The sequence below is a fragment of the Borostomias antarcticus genome (assembly GCF_949987555.1).
Source record: "Borostomias antarcticus genome assembly, chromosome: 24".
Classification (NCBI taxonomy): Eukaryota; Metazoa; Chordata; class Actinopteri; order Stomiiformes; family Stomiidae; genus Borostomias; species Borostomias antarcticus.
In genome coordinates this window covers 15,138,904-15,160,926 of record NC_140257.1, presented here as the reverse complement: position 1 = coordinate 15,160,926, position 22,023 = coordinate 15,138,904, and the positions used below count along the sequence as shown (strand labels likewise).

The 22,023-nt window shown below is 44.5% G+C and overlaps 1 protein-coding gene across 1 annotated transcript; it reads right to left on the bottom strand.

Annotated features, from left to right (window-relative positions):
- Positions 1-13,127: 13,127 nt before the first annotated feature.
- ptf1a (pancreas associated transcription factor 1a) lies at positions 13,128-14,033 on the bottom strand (the record flags this gene model as incomplete). The annotated part of the gene is made up of 2 exons (XM_084457761.1): positions 13,128-13,327; positions 13,439-14,033. The coding sequence occupies 2 exons, from the start codon at positions 14,031-14,033 to the stop codon at positions 13,128-13,130; spliced, it is 795 nt and encodes a 264-aa protein (XP_084313887.1).
- Positions 14,034-22,023: the final 7,990 nt, after the last annotated feature.

Genomic DNA, 22,023 nt, shown 5'->3' with positions numbered 1-22,023 from the left:
CTGCAATCAAGTCAAAGTCAACACTCCTGACAGGCAGCGTGGTGGAAGGTGACAGAGTTGAAAAGCCACCGGTCTTCAGTGGGGTCCGAGTGGGCCCTGGGCAGTGACCCCTGCTCCCCCCGGCCCCTGGCCCCCCCCGCCCCCCCCGACCAGACTGGGGGAAGTCGACTCATAGATCATCATTGACACTCTGTAATTGAACCAGAGCCGATAAGGCAGCGCAGCCGGCGAAGGTCTCCGCGCCTGGAAAAGCCCCTCGGCAAACGGCGTTGTCACACAGCAGATTAGGGTTCGCTCCTGCGGGGCGACCGTCTTCGGGTGGAGTGAGTGATCTGGCGCCCCCCCCACCCCCCCCCCCCCCCAGCTGCCTCGGCTCGGCCCCCGTAGTGCCCGGTCCCCCGGGGGCCACCGGACCACATCTAACGCAGGACGCTGCCCGTCGAGAAGGTGCTCGGGATCCTCTGGCTCTCAAAACGAGTGGTGAGATCAGTCGATAAAGACTGGTCATTTGAAGGCTTTAGATTAATCACCTCTTCAGGAATAATGGATTAACACTATTCACTTGACCACTCTGTGTATGCACTGCGACTTTTTGCTTGTAAACCCACTTAAGATGCCTCAGTAGTATGTCAGCAACACTTCCTGTGGAGGCCTGTACCTTTTTACTATTCACACTTCAATGAGCAATAAACTTTTAACAGGTTCAATTATTTTACCAACACTTTATCGTATCTAAATAGTTTCATATTATTCTATGCTTTTAAGGTCCGAAATGATAATAAGGTTTAAAACGGTTAACCACAACTGAAACGTCTTAGTTAAAACGTGTTGTTAGCAGGACATACAAGCGTGATGAATCTGGTCGGTCTTTGTGTGTGAATGTGTCTGGGCCCATATGCTCGGGTACAAAGCTACGTGAATAAGGCGTTTCCAAACCCAGGCCCGCCGTGTTAAAGCACTATAACAATCTGCGTTCATGGTAAGTTATCACTCTCAATTAATCACCTCCGACAATGGGATTTGTGATGTGTTCAAGCCCACTGAAAGGCCTAGGTCAGTGTGAGGGCAGCCTCCACTCACTTGTCTATTCTGCAGCCCTTTCACTCCCGACACATTTCTCAAGTCCCCAGCGCTGGCCCTTTTTACATTTTTCATATATGAACGTCAACTGACAAAAAAAAAAAAGGGGAAAAAAAAAAAAAAAAAGGAATCGGGCGAAAACAAACAGATCGGGAGAGAGATCAGGAGAGCGCTTTATACGGGGGTCCCCGGCCTCCTCAGCCTTTATCCGGGGGTCCCCCGGCCTCCTCAGCCGGCCAGCCAGTGTCCCCGAGCTAAGGCCCATGTCCCCCGCGCCGGGCCGGGATGTGAGGGGCATTGTTGGGGCCATTCCTGCGCTGCTGAAAGGGGGTAACCACTGGTTTGATTCAGTTACACGCTTTGGCGGAGTTGGCCCCTCCCACCACCTTGGGGTCTATGCAGCGTCCGTGACCTGTTCAGAATCAGACCGGGAAATGTCATGTCGCCCCTCCCCTGGGCAGTCCCTGCATTCACTTGATTGGTAACAAAAAGATTACTTGGGACGGCGAGACCGCCGTTTCTCATTCGCCAATTTATCGGGGACCTTGAAAGCGGGATACACATTGTGGAGGAGCGGGAATAGAGAAGGGCCTCGTTAAGAGCCTTTGATTTGTGGGACGAGAAAGTCAAGAGACTGTAAGGAACAGCGATGCATATTTCCACACGTAATCGATTAAGGTAGCTCTTTAATTGATGACATCATACGTTTTACGGTCACATTGTGCACGGTGCGTTACATCATACTGTACAGCGTACGGTGAATTCTGGTCAGGATTTAATCAAACCTGTGTGAAAGAATGGTGTGCTCTTGTATATAATATATATATATATGTATAGAATATACAGTGAAAAATAAACCACTGAGGTTTCTGGTTAGGTAGGTTTCTGGTTAGATAGGTGGGTAGACTAGGTAGGTGTCTGGTTAGATAGGTGGGTAGACTAGGTAGGTTTATGGCTAGGTAGGTTAGGTAGGTTTCTGGTTAGGTAGGTTTCTGGTTAGATAGGTGGGTAGACTAGGTAGGTTTCTGGTTAGTTAGGTGGGTAGGTTTCAGGTTTTGGTAGGGGGAGAGGTTAGGTAGGTTTCTGGTTAGATAGGTGGGTAGGCTAGGTAGGTTTATGGCTAGGTAGGTTAGGTAGGTTTCTGGTTAGGTAGGTTTCTGGTTAGATAGGTGGGTAGACTAGGTAGGTTTCTGGTTAGGTGGGTAGGTTTCAGGTTTTGGTAGCGGGAGAGGTTAGGTAGGTTTCTGGTTAGATAGGTGGGTAGGCTAGGTAGGTTTATGGCTAGGTAGGTTAGGTAGGTTTCTGGTTAGGTAGGTTTCTGGTTAGATAGGTGGGTAGGCTAGGTAGGTTTATGGCTAGGTAGGTTAGGTAGGTTTCTGGTTAGGTAGGTTAGGAAGGTTTCTGGTTTGGTAGGGGGGTAGGTTAGGTAGGTTTCAGGTTAGATAGGTTTCTGGTTAGGTAGGTCGGTAAGTTAGGTAGGTTTCAGGTTAGGTAGATTCAGGTTAGGTAGGTTTGTGGTTAGGTAGGTTCAGGTTAGGTAGGTGGGTAGGTTAGGTATGTTTCAGGTTAGGTAGGTGGGTAGGTTAGGTAGGTGGGTAGGTTAGGTAGGTGGGTAGGTTAGGTATGTTTCAGGTTAGGTAGGTGGGTAGGTTAGGTAGGTGGGTAGGTTAGGTATGTTTCAGGTTAGGGAGGTGGGTAGGTTAGGTAGGTGGGTAGGTTAGGTAGGTGGGTAGGTTAGGTAGGTTCAGACCAGGTACTGTAGGTGAGTAAGTCAGTGCTACATGATAAAGTGTGTGTGTAAATATATGATGGCCCATAGAGATGAATGTGGTTACATATTTCACAGTAAACATTATTCTAGCATATATCCTGCTGTGCTCCTGACCCTGCAGAGCCCCAGCTGGAGTCAGGCCATGATGATGAGGAGGATGATGATGATGGTGATGAAGAGCTGGCTGGGATCCTTCCTCTTCCTCATCCTTCGTGTCGGGTCAGACAAACAGCATCTCTCTCCTCTGCTGTCTGCACCCCCTCCAAGTAACACACACACACCTCTCCAAGTAACACACACACACCTCTCCAAGTAACACACACACCTCTCCATGACTGTGTCTGCAGCAGAGACAATTAAACACACAAAGGCTGCATACATATCAGATATCTTAATGGTCAAGTGTTTCAAGGCTTTCTATCTTACAGTTCAAATACTGCAAACATGCATGCGGTTGACAGAGAAGGAGTGTCTTGAGCAAGAGTTGACAGAGAAGTGTGTTTTCCCATCATCCATTTATTCATTGGTGTGATAATTTCTCTTTGATTACAACTGCTGTTTCTTTTCTGTAAGATTTAATTTTGGTCCATCGGCTTTCATTCACGTCTTCTAATTGAGAGCGGAAAACGAGTCCGGCAGCAATCGTGTTTACGATCGACACCCTTGAGACTTCTCTTGATGAGCTGACATCAAACAAACAAACAAACAAAGTCACAAACTACTGTCACTAATAAAGGGAATGGTCTTAGCTTTAGCAGGTAGCATAATGTCTGAATAGAGAGAGGCTCTGTGACTGTATGCTGTGTTAGCCAGTGTTCCCCGGCTACTCTATAGCTCCACACACACCCCGCCCCCTCCCCACACACACACACACACACACACACAATCCCTGGAATGTCGGGGAATGTCGGGCCTCTGTAGCAGTGATGCGGCGCGCACAATGAGGGCTGAGGGAGTGTGAGCACCGGCGCTTCACCATTCCTCTCAGGGATGGAAGAGGGTCAAACACAGCAATTAATTCCCCCTTTCTCTTTCACAAAGTTATAAGAATTGCACTCTTTTTGCCCCCCCCTCTCACTTTCCCAAAATAAAAGGCTTAATCTACTGCGCTGGCCTCTCGTTTACATGTCTGTTGTGGACGGACTAGGGGTAAATTCTCATTTCTTAGGTAGGCCGTTATGGGAATTGCGGACCATTGCCTCTTGACTTTCCCAGGGTGTGTATAGGAGACCCCCAGCGAGACCCCCCTCCCTCCCCTCCCTCAACCCCAATCTGCCACAGCCACGACCCGCTCCCGTCAGCCCTCACAGCCCCCGACGACAGGCTTATAATCAGTTACCCATTCGCTCTCCTGCTCCCTGTCATTTAGCGGGGACGACTGTTGCGTTATGAGCGAGTCGTCCCGACGCGCCGCGGACCCGTCTCTAAAGCCGCCAGACCATTATTGCATTAACGCCTCGTTATTCCCCAAAGTTCAGCCCAATAAGCCGCTGTTAACATTCTCATCAGGCGTTAAGTGCAAGTGAATTGGGCAGTATCGGGGCGGCGGTGTCGTCATAGAAACGAGGGGTAGATATTCGGGGCTGTTACACGCCGGCGAGCGGTCCGGGGAGGCTGACGTCCATCGGCCCTTTCACAACGCCGCCTCCATTAGGTTGTAAAACAACTCAAGTGGGTACGTTTTGGTGGGAGCTCCTCGCAAATTAATTGGTTTCATTAAAAGCTGGATAAACAGTGTTTGCTGGTGTGCCGGAGCCCTGCGGAGAGACTCGCTACTGGGTTAATCACAGTCACTGCTGGCTGGAAGACTTCCCAGGGATACTGGCTCCCAGCCACTGGGACCAGCTCTCCCTCTCTCCCTCTCTCTCTCTCTCTCTCTCTATCTCTCTCTCCCTCTCTCTCTCTCTCTCCCTCTATCTCCCTCTCTCTCTCTCTCCTCCTCTCTCTCTCTATCTCTCTCTCTCCCTCTTTCTCTCTCTCTCTCCCTCTCTCTTTCCCTCTCTCTCTCTCTCCCTCAGTCTCTCTCTCTCTCTCTCTCCCCCTCTCTCTCTCTCTCTCTCTCCCTCCCCCCCCCCCCTCTCTCTCCCTCTCTCCATGATGATGGTCCTCTAAGTTAAAGCCCCCCTTCAAGGTTGCTGTTGGAGATAACTATTGCATTTGGATAAATACAGTCTGAAAATATCTTAGGTCTGTATTGTCTGATGATACTGACTATGCATTTTGCACGTGTCCATCATGTTAGATGTTGCATTGACTGAATCACTATACTCTTCTTGTCTTTGAAAAGCATCATGACAACTTAGCTTTCCTGTCCCAAATGTTACCTTTTTTTTCCACTGACATCATACTTTTTTCTTTTCTTTTTGTATGTGAATGGATTGCATTTCGTTGCAGTGAAATAAAGCTGAATTTATTCTAACTGAAATGTTTTGTGCCACTTGACTCCCAGCTGCATTTGTCTTGCAAATCCGTCCCCGCTGCGCGCGGCTTAGAGAGGGAAAAGAGATCAGTCGGACATCAGTGAAGTTCAAGCCAGCGAACAAGTGAAGGGCCTGTTTCATAGATTTCCTTTTGTGAATATGAAAACGGGACCTGGTGAAAAATGATGCATGCTTTTACACGTCTGAATCCTGGCAACTGGGGGAGAAAAGAGGACGAGGGAGGGAGAAAAAAAAACTTTGCAGAAGTCCATCTTGGAGAACAAAAGAGGCTGGACACATTTAGCTGGATTGCAACGAGTTTTGTGTCCCCGGCACATGACGTGCATCAGGGGAACATATTGTATCGGAATAGTTTGGAGGAGAATACCGGTGATGAAAGAGAAAGGGCCGCTTTGATCGCCTCCCTGGGGTCCCCTGCTCCCCCGGCGCGCCGGACCGACTGCAAGGCGTTCCTCACTTTCCAAGAGACACACTTACAACGGCGATGAAAGAAATTAGCATATTTGTAATTTATCACATTTTTGTTCAACTTTTTGTTTTGTTTTCGTGCTACAAGGTGGACTAAAGAAAAGAAATCAATCATCAATGAGCGAGGGGAGGCGAAGGCGCGCAAGCCACTGTTTATATATATATATATATATATATATATAGGCCTATATATATATATATGCTCGAAAAGACTGAGTTGATTAAAAAAAGTTTCATATTGAAGAAATTGAAGATAACATAGCTACGTCAGCGCATGCCATGGCACTTTCAATCTATTTGAGTCTAAACGAAAGATTATTAATTATTTTGACTTTGCATTTGACCAAAAGTCCTAAACGCTCAATACCCCTTGACTGTGACAGACCACCAATGAAAGGATTCGCAAAAGCTGTGCACAATGCCTCTCATATTAAGAACGATATCCACCCTTCTTTCAGCCAAACAAAGATCATAGCAAGACATCTTTGTGGCTAATTCAGTCAAAAGCCCATCTCCCGTTCCCCCGTGGAAAGGTCAGTGTAACTGGGCCGGGTCCTCCGAGGGGGGGTTGTCAGGGCCCAGTCCCAGCAGCTGTCCCTGTCAGAGTCCGTCTATTGGACTGGAGCGCACACTCGGGCCTGTTATCTGCTATGGGCCTGTGATATAAGCACTGAATGCTGGGTGGAAAGGGCCTTAAACTAGGCTACAGCTCATTCCTCACATATTGTCATGTTTTCATGAAATGTCGCCAGCATAGCCTACAAGGCCCACAACTGAACCACTGAGAAGTATTCAGATGCTTTAAAGTTATGTCGATTAAGGCTGTAGCATTTGCAAAAAGTCAGTATGTAGCAAATGATTCACATAGTACCCCATTAAAAAAAGCTTTGCAACAAAGCATTTGGAATGTCCAATAGCCTAAAATACATTTGATTAGCCTACTAAATTATAGCCTATTACGTAAAATGTTCATTACAAAATTGAGGGTACATGCATTTAGATTGCACACAGACTGTATGGTCAGTAAACTATTGTCCACGTGCAGCTGACAGAAGCCCAATATGAACCAAACTCCCATCATATTTAAAAACCCAATACGAACCTATATAAACTCCATCTTATTTATAAACCTAGTATGAACCTATATAAACTCCATCTTATTTATAAACCCAGTATGAACCTATATAAACCCCATCATATTTATAAACCCATGCAGTATAAACTCCATCATATTTATAAACCCTGTATAAACCCCATCATATTTATAAACCCAATGTGAATCGAGCCTATATAAACTCCATCATATTTAGCCACTAAACCCAATATAAACCTATATAAACCCCATCATGTTTATAAACCCAGTATGAACCTATATAAAATCCATCATATTTATATACCCAGTATGAACCTATATAAACCCCATCATATTTATAAACCCTGTATAAAATCCATCATATATTTATAAACCCATTATCAACCTATATAAACCCCATCATGTTTATAAACCCAATATGAACTTAGAAATCCCATCATTTTTATAAACCCAATATGAACCTATATAAAACCCATCATATTTATATACCCAGTATGAACCCATCATGTTTATAAACCCAATATAAACCTATATAAACCCCATCATGTTTATAAACCCATTATGAACCTATATAAACCCCATCATATTTATAAACCCATTATGAACCTATATAAACCCCATCATATTTATATACCCAGTATGAACCTATATAAACCCCATCATGTTTATAAACCCATTATGAACCTATATAAACCGTATCATGTTTATAAACCCAATATGAACCTATAGCATATAAACTCCATCATGTTTATAACCCCAATATTAACCTCTATAAACCCCATCATATTTAAACCCATATGATCCAATATAAAACCTTTTCATATTTATTGGCATAAACTGTGGTGTAATTCCAACACAGTCTGAATGCCCGTGTTCGTCTGGGAGTGCCAGAACTGGAGCTGATTAGTATGCAAGATGAAATGAGACCCTTGAACGTCGCCTAACATCAGCACGCCCACACCAGAACTGAATCATGCATGGACAATATCACCAACGTGAAGATATTAGTTGCTTTATTTTCCTGATCAAAAACACGTGACCAAATATAACTCCTCAACAAAAGACCTGCGTTCGATTTGGTCTCCAGTTCACTCCATCGGATGATTTTGGTGGTCGAACTTATGTGCAAGAAATAAAATCCGATGTAGAGATTACTGTAATGATAACTGTACATGTAATAATTAGAATACGTATCAATCCGTGAAAACTGACAAAACCGACAAAATCACAGAATAAAGGCTCCTGTTTGTGAATCCCCTGCTGTGTTTTCACTCCGCCGATAGAAGAACAGAGATCCCCGCGCGCACCGTCATCCAGTCACACTGTCAGAGTAGATCCATGCGCAAAACGGACTATCCTTTTGGTGTAGCTAAACTGTCTCCTTCCCTGAGCACACGATTGCAATATTTTACACGTAAAACATATGCCAAATTGCCAGAGACGGTTACCATTGTGCTCTCATTGCTCAAACATTTATTGTTTTAAGCTTTGAGGAGCGATGTTTTCTTCATATAAAACATTTTCTATAGCCTTTTGCGCGCGCGCCTCGCTGCACTTGCCTCGGATCAAGTTCGGCTATTGAGTGGAACACAAGTTGAGAAGCACACAAGTTACCATCTCAAGTGATCCTGAGCACAAAAGACTAGTGCCTTAGCACCATATGCTTAATGGATACAGCCGTCGAGGCTTTAATAAAGGTAAAACGCGGTCTTTTAAAAGTTGGAAAGGGTCTTTTATTTGATTTAGATGGAGTACTTGCGCACAAACCAAAGCGCGCGTGGGCATTGACTCTCCCTTTCTTTCAGGAAGCAAGGCGACCACCATGTCGCCTGTTCCACTGCAGCATAAGCTTTTCATCATCCTGCTTTGTCCTCGGTGAAAGTATTGCCGTGAATTAAATAAATGGCAATATTTTCTATCAGCTTGAAGCCCCAGGAGAAGGGCCCTCGAGCTTGGCAAAAATCACGCGCGTCATTCATGCTGTCAACCAGCACCTGTGTCCTTAGTAGGCTATTGAAACACAAACCTGTTCCTATTAACATTAATTATTCACAAACAACACAATGGATGAAATAGAGCAGGTTGAAGTCTGTTTATTGGTCGTAAATGTTTTTCTGAAGATCTCCCCGGGTTCTTTGTTTGCCGGGCGCGGAGTGGACCTCTCCCTTTCACACAGGAGTAGCCCTAGAGTTCACCATTTTCTATCGTAACATCTGCTTAATCTTACGGATCAAAATATGGGAGACAAAAAACATATGTAATGGTGGGTTTTTTAAGTCCCGGTAATGAGTTATTAACGGGGGGAAACAATGGCCCCCGGACGGTGAGAGTCCTGGTAACACAGGGACCATGAAACGCTGGCCCTTTTCCTTGCCAGTAAATGGAGCTGAGAACGCCAGGTGATGGGCTGGGAAATCAATGTCCCAAGGAGCGAACACCAAGTCCTTTTTATCCTTGAAAATTCTGCAGACATAAATTTAATTGGCTTATCAAGGCGCAGCAAAAGGCTCAAGTCTAATTGCTTGCGGAGAGACGCGGGGACAAAACGAGATTGAATGTTTGGCTGGCTCGTATCAGAGCTTTCAGTCCGGGCCTATCATTGAAAATGTGTTTTATTATAACGAAACGTCTTGCTTTACAGTTCACATATTGTATAAAGACAATGGTTAATGGAACATTAAAGACGAGAAAGCCGTGCCAAAACGTCTTGGAGACACGGTGGGCCTCTCTCTCTTTGCTTGTTTTAAGCAGCTGCTGCCCACGACTCGGAGACACAAAAAGAACAAGTTTGGAATACCAGGTGCTTCCCAGAGAACCTCGACTGGGATGGATACGTTAGGGACACAGGAGTAGCAATAAAGATATCATTTGGATTTAGAGGCGTCTCCACGCCGTGTAAAAGGCGCCTGGGCGGCGAGGAAGCGTTTCTGGCAGCCTCGCCCTCCCCTCTCCGCGGGTCGCTGCTCCCCGGGCCCGTGGGCCAAGTCCTGACACCTGTTGGCTAGCCAAGCAAGCCCGTATCCACCAGACACTCCGACAAGACAATAATCACTAGTAGGCTAACCACTGATTATTTGCGCAAACCTCTTTGGAGTCATAACTCCTCGTTCCCATTGGAACATCTCCGCGCTTGGTGCTGGGGTTATGCCGGGGGCGTTGACACCGGGCAGGCTCAACTAGTGTTTGTTCAACCTCGCAGCTGGTACCCTGATCCTGAGATAGTTTAATGGAAAAAACGCGAGAGTTTGGGGGATATTAGAGACTCTGGTCTCCATATTTTAAAGCGCGATAATCCAAGTATCAGCTGATTAGGAGAATCTTCTTAAGCGTCCTTCCCAGGGCGTATACCATATGCGGATCTAGGATTATTAAAACGATGATTATGTCCACTTACTTTTGATTACATGTGGATAATAGCTGAGTGAGATAAACTTGTATTAATAGAATCAAACCACGACTCATTGTCGTGTCACTTTTTGGGTCAATTATTTTGCATTTCTCAATGTTATTTTTGCTACCGTACTCGGTTGCTCATAAATATGTATTGTGTTTATTGTTTATTATACAACGGTATAGATCCGGTCCATTGTCTCTATTGGTCAGTTTGCAAAAGTGTAGGCTAAAAGTATAGCCTAGGTCTTATGTTCAAGCAACACCAATGTGATTGTGCCATTTCATATTCGTTGTTTTCTCATTTCAAAATATGGATATACTACTGGTAATGTTTGAAGCATGAGCATACATTTAAATATAAATGGTGATTACCAAGGTCACATAGACAGGATGCCTCTTTTTCCCAGACGTGTAACGGAGTTGAATTGGTTAAACTCGCTCCATACCGCCCACTATTGCTCTCCGGTGGTGTAGCTGGCTAAAACGGTGTTTAGGTCACGTGTGTTCGTAAGTCAGAGGACCGGAGCTCGAACCCAGTGTGTCGGGGTGGACGCAATACGGGCGACGCACGGACACCTGTTACACATGCATTTGCTCTTGCGGCACCCAGGTTGAATAGCTAAAGACTTGTTTTGTTTATGCCTCCTGACACACATTTTACTGAACATAAACTCGTCTGTGAGCATGCCAAAGCGACTCGCCGGGCTGCAACAGGTATCTTATACTCAAAGGATCTCCATACGCTATGGTTAATTCACACCCCCATTCAGTCCCACCGAATTATTCTAAACCAAATCGGGTCTTGGCATGGTCCTCTAATGTTTTAGCCGGATTCAGGAAAGGAAGAAAAGCTGTCAGACTGTAAATGGTGGTCTTTAATGCCGTGCCAAGACCGAGTTCTGGAGTGACAAGATAGACCCGGGCGTTTCACCGCTTAAGCCATGTCCCTTCCGCTTGATTGGTGTCGCACCAAAGGATGTTTTGAGGGGTTTTGTGCTGCGCTTGCACACAAAAAGCACAATCGTTCAATAGCATTAGGTGCAACCCCAAACAATGATGCTACTGTTGTTTTATTGTCCACAACAGCCACTTCACTAAATTAAATTGAAATGTTGCCCCCTAAACAACATGGATGAAGGCAGAACAAGACTTTCTCGGTTCTTTATTAAGTTTCAGTCTGACTTGCTAACATTTGACTTTCTAATGAATGTAATAGGATTACATGCTCTCCAGAGTCGTGTCTAGGACGCGGATAACTGCGTCGCTAATGAGACGATGATACAAGCCAGAGATGAAATTAAATTCCCTAAGAAAACACACCGAAACACATACACACACAAACAGACACACACACACACGCTGGCAGATCAAATTAGTTATTAAGTAGGGCTATGTGCACATAGATGGTTAACACAGTTGTATAATAGGCATTTAATAATGTTATGTTATCATACCATTATAGGCGTTATGCTAATAATGGTATTAGTGACAATCGAATAATAATAATAATAAATAATAATAATGATAATAATAGTAGCAATAATAATAATAATAATAATAGCCGATTAATAATAATAATAATAATAATAATAATAGGCTAATAATAACAATATGGTGATAGTAATAAAGTAGGCTATTAATAAGAAATCCAAATCGAAATCTGGATAAAATAAATATACCTCAGTAGGCTATCCATGAAATGTTGCTCAGCAAATCCAAAACTTTGCTATCCAAATGCCCCGGGTTGGTTATGAGTGAGTGCGTTTGGGCAAAGGCATATATCTGGGCTATAACCTGCCTCCATAAGCTGCCGCTGACGTAGAGACGTGGCAAGGGAGCATGTTGGAAGGATGCCGCTACCACGGGAAAACCCTGGTCCGGAGCACCTGGCAGGGCATTCACACCATCAGCTTTTACACTCAGCCATCCGGTTAGCCATGCCCCTTTCAACAATGTACCCCAGCACTGCTAGGCTACATGCATGCAGGTTTTAAACACTCGTCTCATGTGTATTCATGTTTGTTGCCATTAACATCTGCTTTGCATATGAATATTTCGTAAGATTTTCAGTGTAGGCCTATGTTAGTGATAACCTATGGCATCCCCTACAGCAACCTCACTATATAGCTACCTTTGTTCTAGGAGTTTTCAACCTCACTATTAGTAGCTACCTTTGTTCTAGGAGTTATTAACCTCACTATTAGTAGCTACCCTTGTTCTAGGAGTTTTCAACCTCACAATTAGTAGCTACCTTTGTTCTAGGAGTTTTCAAGCTTCTTGATATTCGTCTGTTAAACAGATCATTACAAATCTAAAATTGGCTTCAGTGCATGTGTGAAGTCATTCCACTCCAATAGTCATTCGCAGTGACATGTTTGCAGTAATCTACAAGTTTATCATTCTATGAGTGTGAATTAGCTCATGTAAATTAGCTCATGTTCATGTTGTTAGGTATTCGAATTAGGCTGAATAAGTAGTATTTTGTTCACAATCATTAATGATTATTTGGGAGTGAGCGTGATTGTTTTCATCAACAACAAAATCAAATCATAATTAAGAGCATTTATTCGTAGATTGCATATAAATATAAATAATCTTACAACTCAAGTATAAAAATAGTTTGTTTCTCATATAGGCCCATTCATCAACATTAACTTAAGACATATATTATGTAATTAAAAAAACAATTAAATACATTATTGCTACATGATTGCCAGTTGCCTGAATTTGAAAACATAGAGACATTGACATAAATATTTACAAAAAAATGAATCAACGATACATACGCTTATAGCCTATTAACATGCATCCATTAATATGGACAAACTTTCATTCACATTTACAATGTGTGTGTAGTACTGTATACAAAACAAAATTTAATTTATGCAATTAAGAGTGGAGGCTCGTTTTCAATGTTTCTCAACGAAGATTTGCTGTGCACTTTTCGCGGGTCTTCTGGTGTCCACACTTTAGCTGTCCTAATGATGTTCTGGTCCTTCAGCTGCTTCTCGTCCGTCCACGAGAGCGAGTGTCCCGCGAGGGGAGGGAGCCCAAAGTCTGGATCACTAGGAGACGGAGACCCTGAGGGAGACAATGTGATGAATAACGATTCATCTCCAAGCAAACCAACATAACCGACTAATAAATACCCTATTATCGACGTAATCAAGAAGTAAAATAAACTTGACTTACTTGTCCCTCTGTGACAAATGATCACTTTTTTGGGTTGGGCCAGTGTTTCACTGTTGGAGTTGCGGATGGGCATGTCGGACTGCACCAGCTCAGCGAGGAAGTTGATGTATCCGATGGCGAGCCGCAGCGTGTCCACCTTGGACAGCCTCTTCTCGTAGGGCAGGGTGGGGATGTGGGTGCGCAGCCCCTCGAACGCGTCGTTGATGGACTGCATCCTCCGTCGCTCCCGCACGTTGGCCGCCTGGCGCAGCTGCTGCATCTCCATGTCGGACCTCATGCGCCTCCGCCTCTTCAGCAGCGGCCCTTCCTCTCCGCCCACCTCCGAGGTGCTGTCTGCGCCTCCGTACGAGAACGTGGAGGAGGAGGAGGAGGAGAAGGAGAAGTTGCCAATGTCACAGTAGTCCCCGTCGTGCGTTATCCTGCTGTCTTTGTAATAGTCTTGGAAGTGGCTGGTGAGGAAGTCGACGTCGTCGTCCAGAAACTCGTCCGCGTCCAGGTGGTCCCTGGAGGACTGGTCTGTGAAGAACTCGTCGTCCTCGAAGTAAGGGGAGGAGAAGGAGTCCAGTCCGGTAAATGGATCCAAGACGGTGTCCATTTTTGTAGTTGTCTTTTCTTGTTGCCCAGTAACAAGGAGTTTGCTCTGTCCTCCGGATGGTCAAGAGTTGGTTCAGCTGAGGGGTGGCACGCGAGGACTCTTTATAACTACATCCATAGTCGCGTGCCATTAACCAGGAGCGCCAACCAATCAGCGCAGAGTGTACACTAGGCTCGCGGCGGAGGGTGCACCTCCAGAGATAATCCGGCCCCACCACGCCCCCCTCTGCGTCTGCAACAACAGCCCTGTTCTAGTCCATGGGGCTGCATGGCTACCAAAACATTTACAATATCAACCACAAGTCTGAAATGGAATATTGAAAGCCTGAACAATAAAACTTAAACATGCAAACAATTAAAACGGACAACTACCATTTGTGATTATTGCCACTCTACATTAATGCTTTTTGGTGGATATCGTGGAATCACCTGAGGCATAAGCATTTTCATGTTTTATTTTGTTGACATTGTGCACTTATACAGCTTATGGAGGCAGGTTATAGCCCAGATATATGCCTTTGCCCAAACGCACACTCACTCATAACCAACCCGGGGCATTTGGATAGCAATGTTTTGGATTTGCTGAGCAACATTTCATGGATAGCCTACTGAGGTATATTTATTTTATCCAGATTTCGATTTGGATTTCTTATTAATAGGCCTACTTTATAACATCACCATATTGTTATTATTATTATTATTATTATTATTTTTATTAGGCTATATCAGGCCTAGCCTATGTTAGGCTTTGTGAATGGAACCTGATATGCCCATGCATGTACGAGGACTATACAGTTTGAAAAAACAGGAATTAACATGCAATTGCTAATCAACCTTTCTGAAAAGTAAACATCCGCATGCTTGTGCAACATGTGACCTTTGGTTGTTGCACACGTATGTGCTTGTGTTGGTGACTGATTTGACATAGGCTGTCCCACTGTCAATAGCCTAGGACAACAGCTCCATTTCGAGATTTCACAAGAACATCGACGTATTCTAGTCGAGTGGGCTTTTATTTGAGTCTCTCTTTCTGGCCCGCCTTGCGTCCCTTTTAAACGATTAAGACTGAAGTGAACAAAGCACATTTCTAGCAATTAAAACGACAGACAAACTGGCTGCCCTGTCACCTCCTGAAGGCACAGGTACCCGTCTCTTTCAATAACCGACCACTCGTGCCTGCAGCCCGCTGAACTCATTATTGAGGACTCAATTATGAGGCCACCGTGGAATATTACGAGTCCTTCCTCCATAGACACATCACAGGGCAAACGGTTGTGAACAATGTCATTGAAATGACACGTCATCTCGGAGATAGACAAGGGGGGGAAGTGATGTGTTCATCAATCATAGGTTTTATTGAGCGCACTGATGTCAGCGCAGTGACACTTGGCTGTTCACGCGACAATCAGCAGAGAATGAGAGACCACTTGACTGACAAGGTGCGGGGGCGTTTCTCGCACCTCAATAACGACATAGGCAAGCTGCTATAGCCCACTATGGAAGAGTAAACGAGCCATTTATGTCAAGAGGTGCTCATATCTGTTAAAACAACGTCTAAATCTGCTGCGCAAAGTTATTCAAGTGCCAGCAGTCTGATGCTGCAAAATAAGGTTTCCACTGTGCACGTGCAAGGCAAATGATAACGTGTACGAACTAGGCTACATCCCAGATATCGTTTATTCTAAAAATGCTCTAAGAATGTGCAAACATTAGCAGAACATGTTGGGAATGTTCGCCAACTAACTACCTGAGATAGGCTATGTTTTATTGGTCTTCAGAAAAGTTTGGTTTTGATTGATTGTATAATTCGTTTGATAACAACAAGGAGTCAAACAACAGTGCAACAGGTATTAGTGAACCGCTGTGAAGGCTTTCAAAGTCCATTTATTTTGGAAAGCAGTTCAGGTGCATGCATCGTCCATGTTAAATAGGCTATTGGCCAAAGTTACTGTAGGCTATGTCTTCCTAAATCAGGCTAATATTTAAAAAATACGTTTCTTATCGAAAACATACAGGCCTAGAAGAGTCATCAATCATTTAACTTAAAAAAAAACACTTTATTTTTTAGTTGAGATTTACTCTTGCGTAACACCCCCCCCCCCCCCCCAAATGAATTCCGCCTATAGCCTATTCCAATGTCATGCCAGAATCCTCAAAAGAGCTTAACATAACTCTCTATTTTATTTAGGCCGACAAGTGACCATCTAACTAACTGAAATAAATACGCTACACCAGCCAAGAGGCGACAGGCCACTCGTGACACCGAGGACGGCTTTATTATGGCCGGGCTGGTATGGAGAAAGGCATCACAGTGGTGGCCCGGGAGACCGTTTGTCAAAACACCTCACAACAAATTACGCCGGTACCTGAACTACCGACTGGTCGGTCTCTTTAAGCAGGCCTATTCACTCCCATTCAGGCCGAGATGGAGGGGGTCACTTTGTTTGCCGGGGGAGGAAACAAAGTCTTTTAAGGCAGCCAGGGGCTGTTGCGCCTCTCCGCAAGCTGCAACACGGGGCACGGTCGTGGGAAGAACACCACTTGCGCCTCTCGCCAGTCAATACGACTTGTTCGGTAATAAATGAGCATGCAGCTCGCTGGATCCGCTCTCTATCCACTGTGTGCGCTCTTAGGATAACTGCAATCGACAAAAAATCATATTAATATTAAGATATAGGTTAGCCTGAGTTTAGGTTCACATTTGGCACTTTAGACTCATTTAGGCCCTACTAAGAACAGACGAGCTATTGGTTTAATGGCTGATTGATTGATGACTGATTGATAGCCTAAACCTAATCACAGAATTGTTTTAGTTGGTAGTTTACGCACAGGAAAATGAACATCCATTGCGCGAGACTGGTACCTGTCCCGAGCACAGGGACTGGTCGTTAAGCACGCGGACCCTTTCACCGATTCCCGTAGACAGGACCGTGACCGGCAGCGTCACACGATCAATTCAGCTGTGACATATCTGTGTGCCCGCGCACGCTGCAGAGCGAGCATGGCATGGGAATCACAACACTTGGTGCTCGCGAGCAGACGGTCGAATGGTGGACATTATAAATGAGACCTCGTACCGAAGGTCACGGTGTGTTACAATTCATACAAGGACTATAGCCATGTGTGGCGCATAATCCACAACGTCATTTTAGATATTAGGCTTACATTTAGTCTTATTGTGGATGTGTCGTGGGTGTGTGTTTTAACTACTCCACAACACATCACGTGATACTGTTAAAGTTATGTTAGAAACTTTGAAAGTCCTCAGAAAGCGAAAAGAAGCCAATTGTAAATGGAACTTAATCCCTCCCAGTGGAGCGCCATCATAAATCCATGTAATCTTCGGCTCTAAAGGGATTAGACAAATAGATTATAAAATGACAAATTAAACGGATTAAGGGACAGTGACGGCTTAATTTGCACCTTGATCATTTAACCCGATGAGAAGCCCATTTGTAGGTTCCAAAGCAGAAAAGTGTTTAATAATGTACTGTGTAGGCTACATGACAAAGGAATTAAATATAAAAGATGGTTGCGTGGAGTGAAAGCCACATTTTGGAGAAAAATAATGTGTAAAAGCAATACGAACGAATGATTCTTATTCACCCTATTTCATTTATCCAAGTCACCCGTCGGATTAAATGTAGGCTACAATTTAATTCCACCAAAAATGAAATAATGAATAGCATTTTCAAATCAATTAATCAAATTGACTATTTTCTCTTGTGACATTATGAGGCTCGTGCACGACTTCAAATGTTGTCTCTCTAACACCACGAGACCCAGCAGACGAGTCTCGAGACCCCGCCACCAAACCGACGCACTTCCAGCCTTGCGTCGCGCAGTTGCCTTTATTGTATCCGCACGCTTTTCTTTTCATCTGACATTTTCAAGTGACCTGGTACCTGAAAAGGCTTTGCTGGTGAAGTGCCATTGACGACCACGACCATGCGTTTTCATGGCCTGTTTGAGGGGGTCAGAGTGTCAGGTCTGGCTGGGAGCAGGAGAACACCGGGATCCCTGGGAACCCCGCCATATGCGCCCTGCGCCACGGCCATAGCGCGCGGGCCGCTCTCGCTCTCCAGATTGCAGACAAATTAGAACGGTCCTCTCGCGGGGACACAGGAGACGTGACTCATTGATAGAGATGAATGCACACAAAAGTTCTAAGAATAATCTCCTGTGTGATACAGCCTATTGTCTTCCAATTTTCCACCGGCACAGTTCGCCACTACATGCAAGTGATGTTAACACACAATGTAAGCAAACATGTTGTTGTCTGGAAGTCTGAGGTGATCTCGTCTTTGTGGGATTCACATTTAATTTCTGATGGTGCATATTCCACCCTGCAGGCTTAATGACACTTAGGCAGCTAAAATACCTACTACCCCCCCCCCCCCCATCCACCTAAATCATGTAATTGCCATAAATATTGCCTGAGCAAAACAAAAACACATTTAGTTTATACTCCGTGAGATTAAGGAGATTACCTATTGATTTACTATTGCTTGGCCTAATTGATTTGAGCGTTAATCTGAATCTCCGGACGGACGGAGCCCTGGGGCTGTTGTGGCCCGCGGGGAGATTAGAGAGATATTCAAGCGTCCTACAAGTTAAGACAGCGCGGGAGACCTGGGAAGACCGTTCTGTCTGGACTCCCCTCCGCTACTAAACCCTTTAAATCCGTCTAAGATACAGTGGCCAATTGGCAATTTGACATCCGCTTCAGTGAAAAGTGAAGAAGATCTCTATCACCATATGGGTCGGTACATATTTATGTATAAAAACAGTAAAATCTAATCCGGTAACCTGTGCGGTTAAAGAGGCGCTTTACTCAAAATCTACAGTGAATTGTTTTCTATTAATCCACCGTGATGCAAATATATAATTATTTTGTTGGAATTTGCCATTTAGCTGTTCATAAAACCCAAAAAGTGTGAAGATAATGATGAACTTGAATGTCATTTGCCTGCACAACATGGCAGCAACAACTATGAGGTACTGTTGCTATTCTTTCTTTCTTTCTTTCTTTCTTTTTCTCTTTCTTTCTTTCTTTCTTTCTTTCTTTCTCTTTCTTTATTTCCTTCGTTCTTTCTTTCCTTCGTTCTTTCTTAACTTCTTTCTTTCTTAATCTTAATTATTTTATTTATTACATAATATGCATGGTGGATAACAAAGCTTGTAGACCGTCACTGTCACCCCCCCCCCCCCCCACCCCCCCACCACCACCACCACCACACACACACACACACACACACACACACACGCACACAGACATGCACACACACGCTCATTGTGTTGTAGCTCAGAGGCGACCTCTGGTGGTCATCAACAATAGCAGCAAGTGGTACTGCGTGAATACCAATACGCAACGTCCATCCACTTTTCCGCATAATGTCATATTCATATCAGTTATTCATATCAATTATACCAGACTGGAGAGTTCAATATCATTTTATTCTGTGTTGTTGATCATATGCACACAATAATTTCTATACAATACAACATAAGATCAGAATAGCATGAGAGACCACTTAACAAAATCCAAACAGTAAAAAATAAATTAATCAATCAATAGGCCTAAATCAATCAATAGATAAATAAAATAAATACAAATTAATACAAGTGGAAATTATATATATATATATATATATATATATATATATATATTATACGAATAAATTATGTCTGCATGCGTACAGGAATATTTTCATTAATCATTTCTGTACAAACACAAATGGCCATTTTCAAGTACAAGTGGCTGTTTGATTATGTACAGAGTGTCCATGAGGCTACTTGACCATAGTGAAGAAAGGCCAGCATATCAACCAAGGAGAATAGGAAGCACTTTAATTGACCTGCACTCAACCACACACACACACACACACACACACACACACACACACACACACACACCTGTACAAACACTGACACACACACACACAGGCACACACGCACACACACACACACACACACACACACACACACACACACACACACACACACACACACACACACACACACACACACACACACAAAGCACACACACACAAAGCACACACACAACAAATACACACTGACCACCAGCCCTGGGAGACCCTGATTTACCAACTGAATTCCAATCTCTTCCTGAGAAATGACACGGAGCCAGCTCAATCACACGATAGGATGGAGCAGGTCACATGGTCTTCCAGCAGCATTACACTCAATGGGGATTGGACTAAACAAACCCAAAACAGTTTCTCTAAAGAAATTAAGCCACTGGACTTGCTACAGGATATACACAGTTATTGTAAGAAAATACAGATGAAAACAACTTGCATTCCAGAGTTGCTTTTCCATGTCCTTCATATTCACAGGAATCATCACTTCTTATACAAACCCACTCCAGACACCCATTTGACTATACAACAGGAAAACGTGTTTATCAAGAATATGTATGAAAGAATATATGTGTCTCCAGTTATCTCACAAATCACTAGAATCCTTTGAAATCCAGAACATTTCTCTAGAATGAGGAATCAGAAGAGATCTTCACAGTAGGACAGAATCATCATCATCATCATTATCATCATCATAATATCACACACACAGATATGGCTACTGAGGAGAAGAAGGCATCCTTTTTTTTTTTTTAACCAATCACAGATCTTTGTAAAGTGTGAGCGTTTCAGAGTGCGTCTATTGACACCGTCGCTTGTTCTTAACTCAAGGAATATTGCTTAAGCAGTACACCCTGTAATCATGACCCAATTATGTTACAATCCAATCAATAGAAAGAGGTGTGGACATGTCACCGGACAGGGAGATGCCCGTCTGGTCTGAACATGTCACCGGACGGGGAGATGCCCGTCTGGTCTGAACATGTCACCGGACAGGGAGATGCCCGTCTGGTCTGAACATGTCACCGGACGGGGAGATGCCCGTCTGGTCTGAACATGTCACCGGACAGGGAGATGCCCGTCTGGTCTGAACATGTCACCGGACAGGGAGATGCCCGTCTGGTCTGAACATGTCACCGGACAGGGAGATGCCCGTCTGGCCTGAACATGTCACCGGACAGGGAGATGCCCGTCTGGCCTGAACATGTCACCGGACAGGGAGATGCCCGTCTGGTCTGAACATGTCACCGGACAGGGAGATGCCCGTCTGGCCTGAACATGTCACCGGACAGGGAGATGCCCGTCTGGTCTGAACATGTCACCGGACAGGGAGATGCCCGTCTGGCCTGAACATGTCACCGGACAGGGAGATGCCCGTCTGGCCTGAACATGTCACCGGACAGGGAGATGCCCGTCTGGTCTGAACATGTCACCGGACAGGGAGATGCCCGTCTGGTGTGAACATGTCACCGGACAGGGGGATGCCCGTCTGGCCTGAACATGTCACCGGACAGGGAGATGCCCGTCTGGCCTGTTCGTCGACAAGAACACAAACACCCAGACAGATCAATATCCAAATGCACTTATTTGCTTCTTTTTTTTGTCAAGACACTATCCTGTGTCCATATTTGAACAGGGAAGGCTGTACATTTTGAAAGATGGCCCATCTGTTACACAGCTGGCTAATCACGCGTGATACACTTTTCTAAAAGGAGGCTCTAGGTACTGTGGGTAGCCTAGCGCAGGATGGGAGGAGTGAGGGAGGTGGAGAAGAGAACGAGAGAGGGGGAACGACGACAGCTGTGGTGCCTCTATGTCCTACTACATGGGCGAAAGAGGATGTAGTTATCATACAGTTACCCTGCATGTACCCGTTAGTGTTCATGTGAGCACGCAACACATTTCAGTGTGTGTGTGTGTGTCAGTGTTGTAGTGTGTGTAAGATATAAGTGCCTTCATTTTTGTGTGTGTGTGTGTGTGTGTGTGTCACCATAACGATGTGTGTGTTAGTGAGTGTGTGTGTGCTGTATATTGGATGCTTGTGTGCGATATGACTTCATTCCCTCAGTGTTTGCTGTGTGTGTGTGTGTGTGTGTGTGTGTGTGTGTG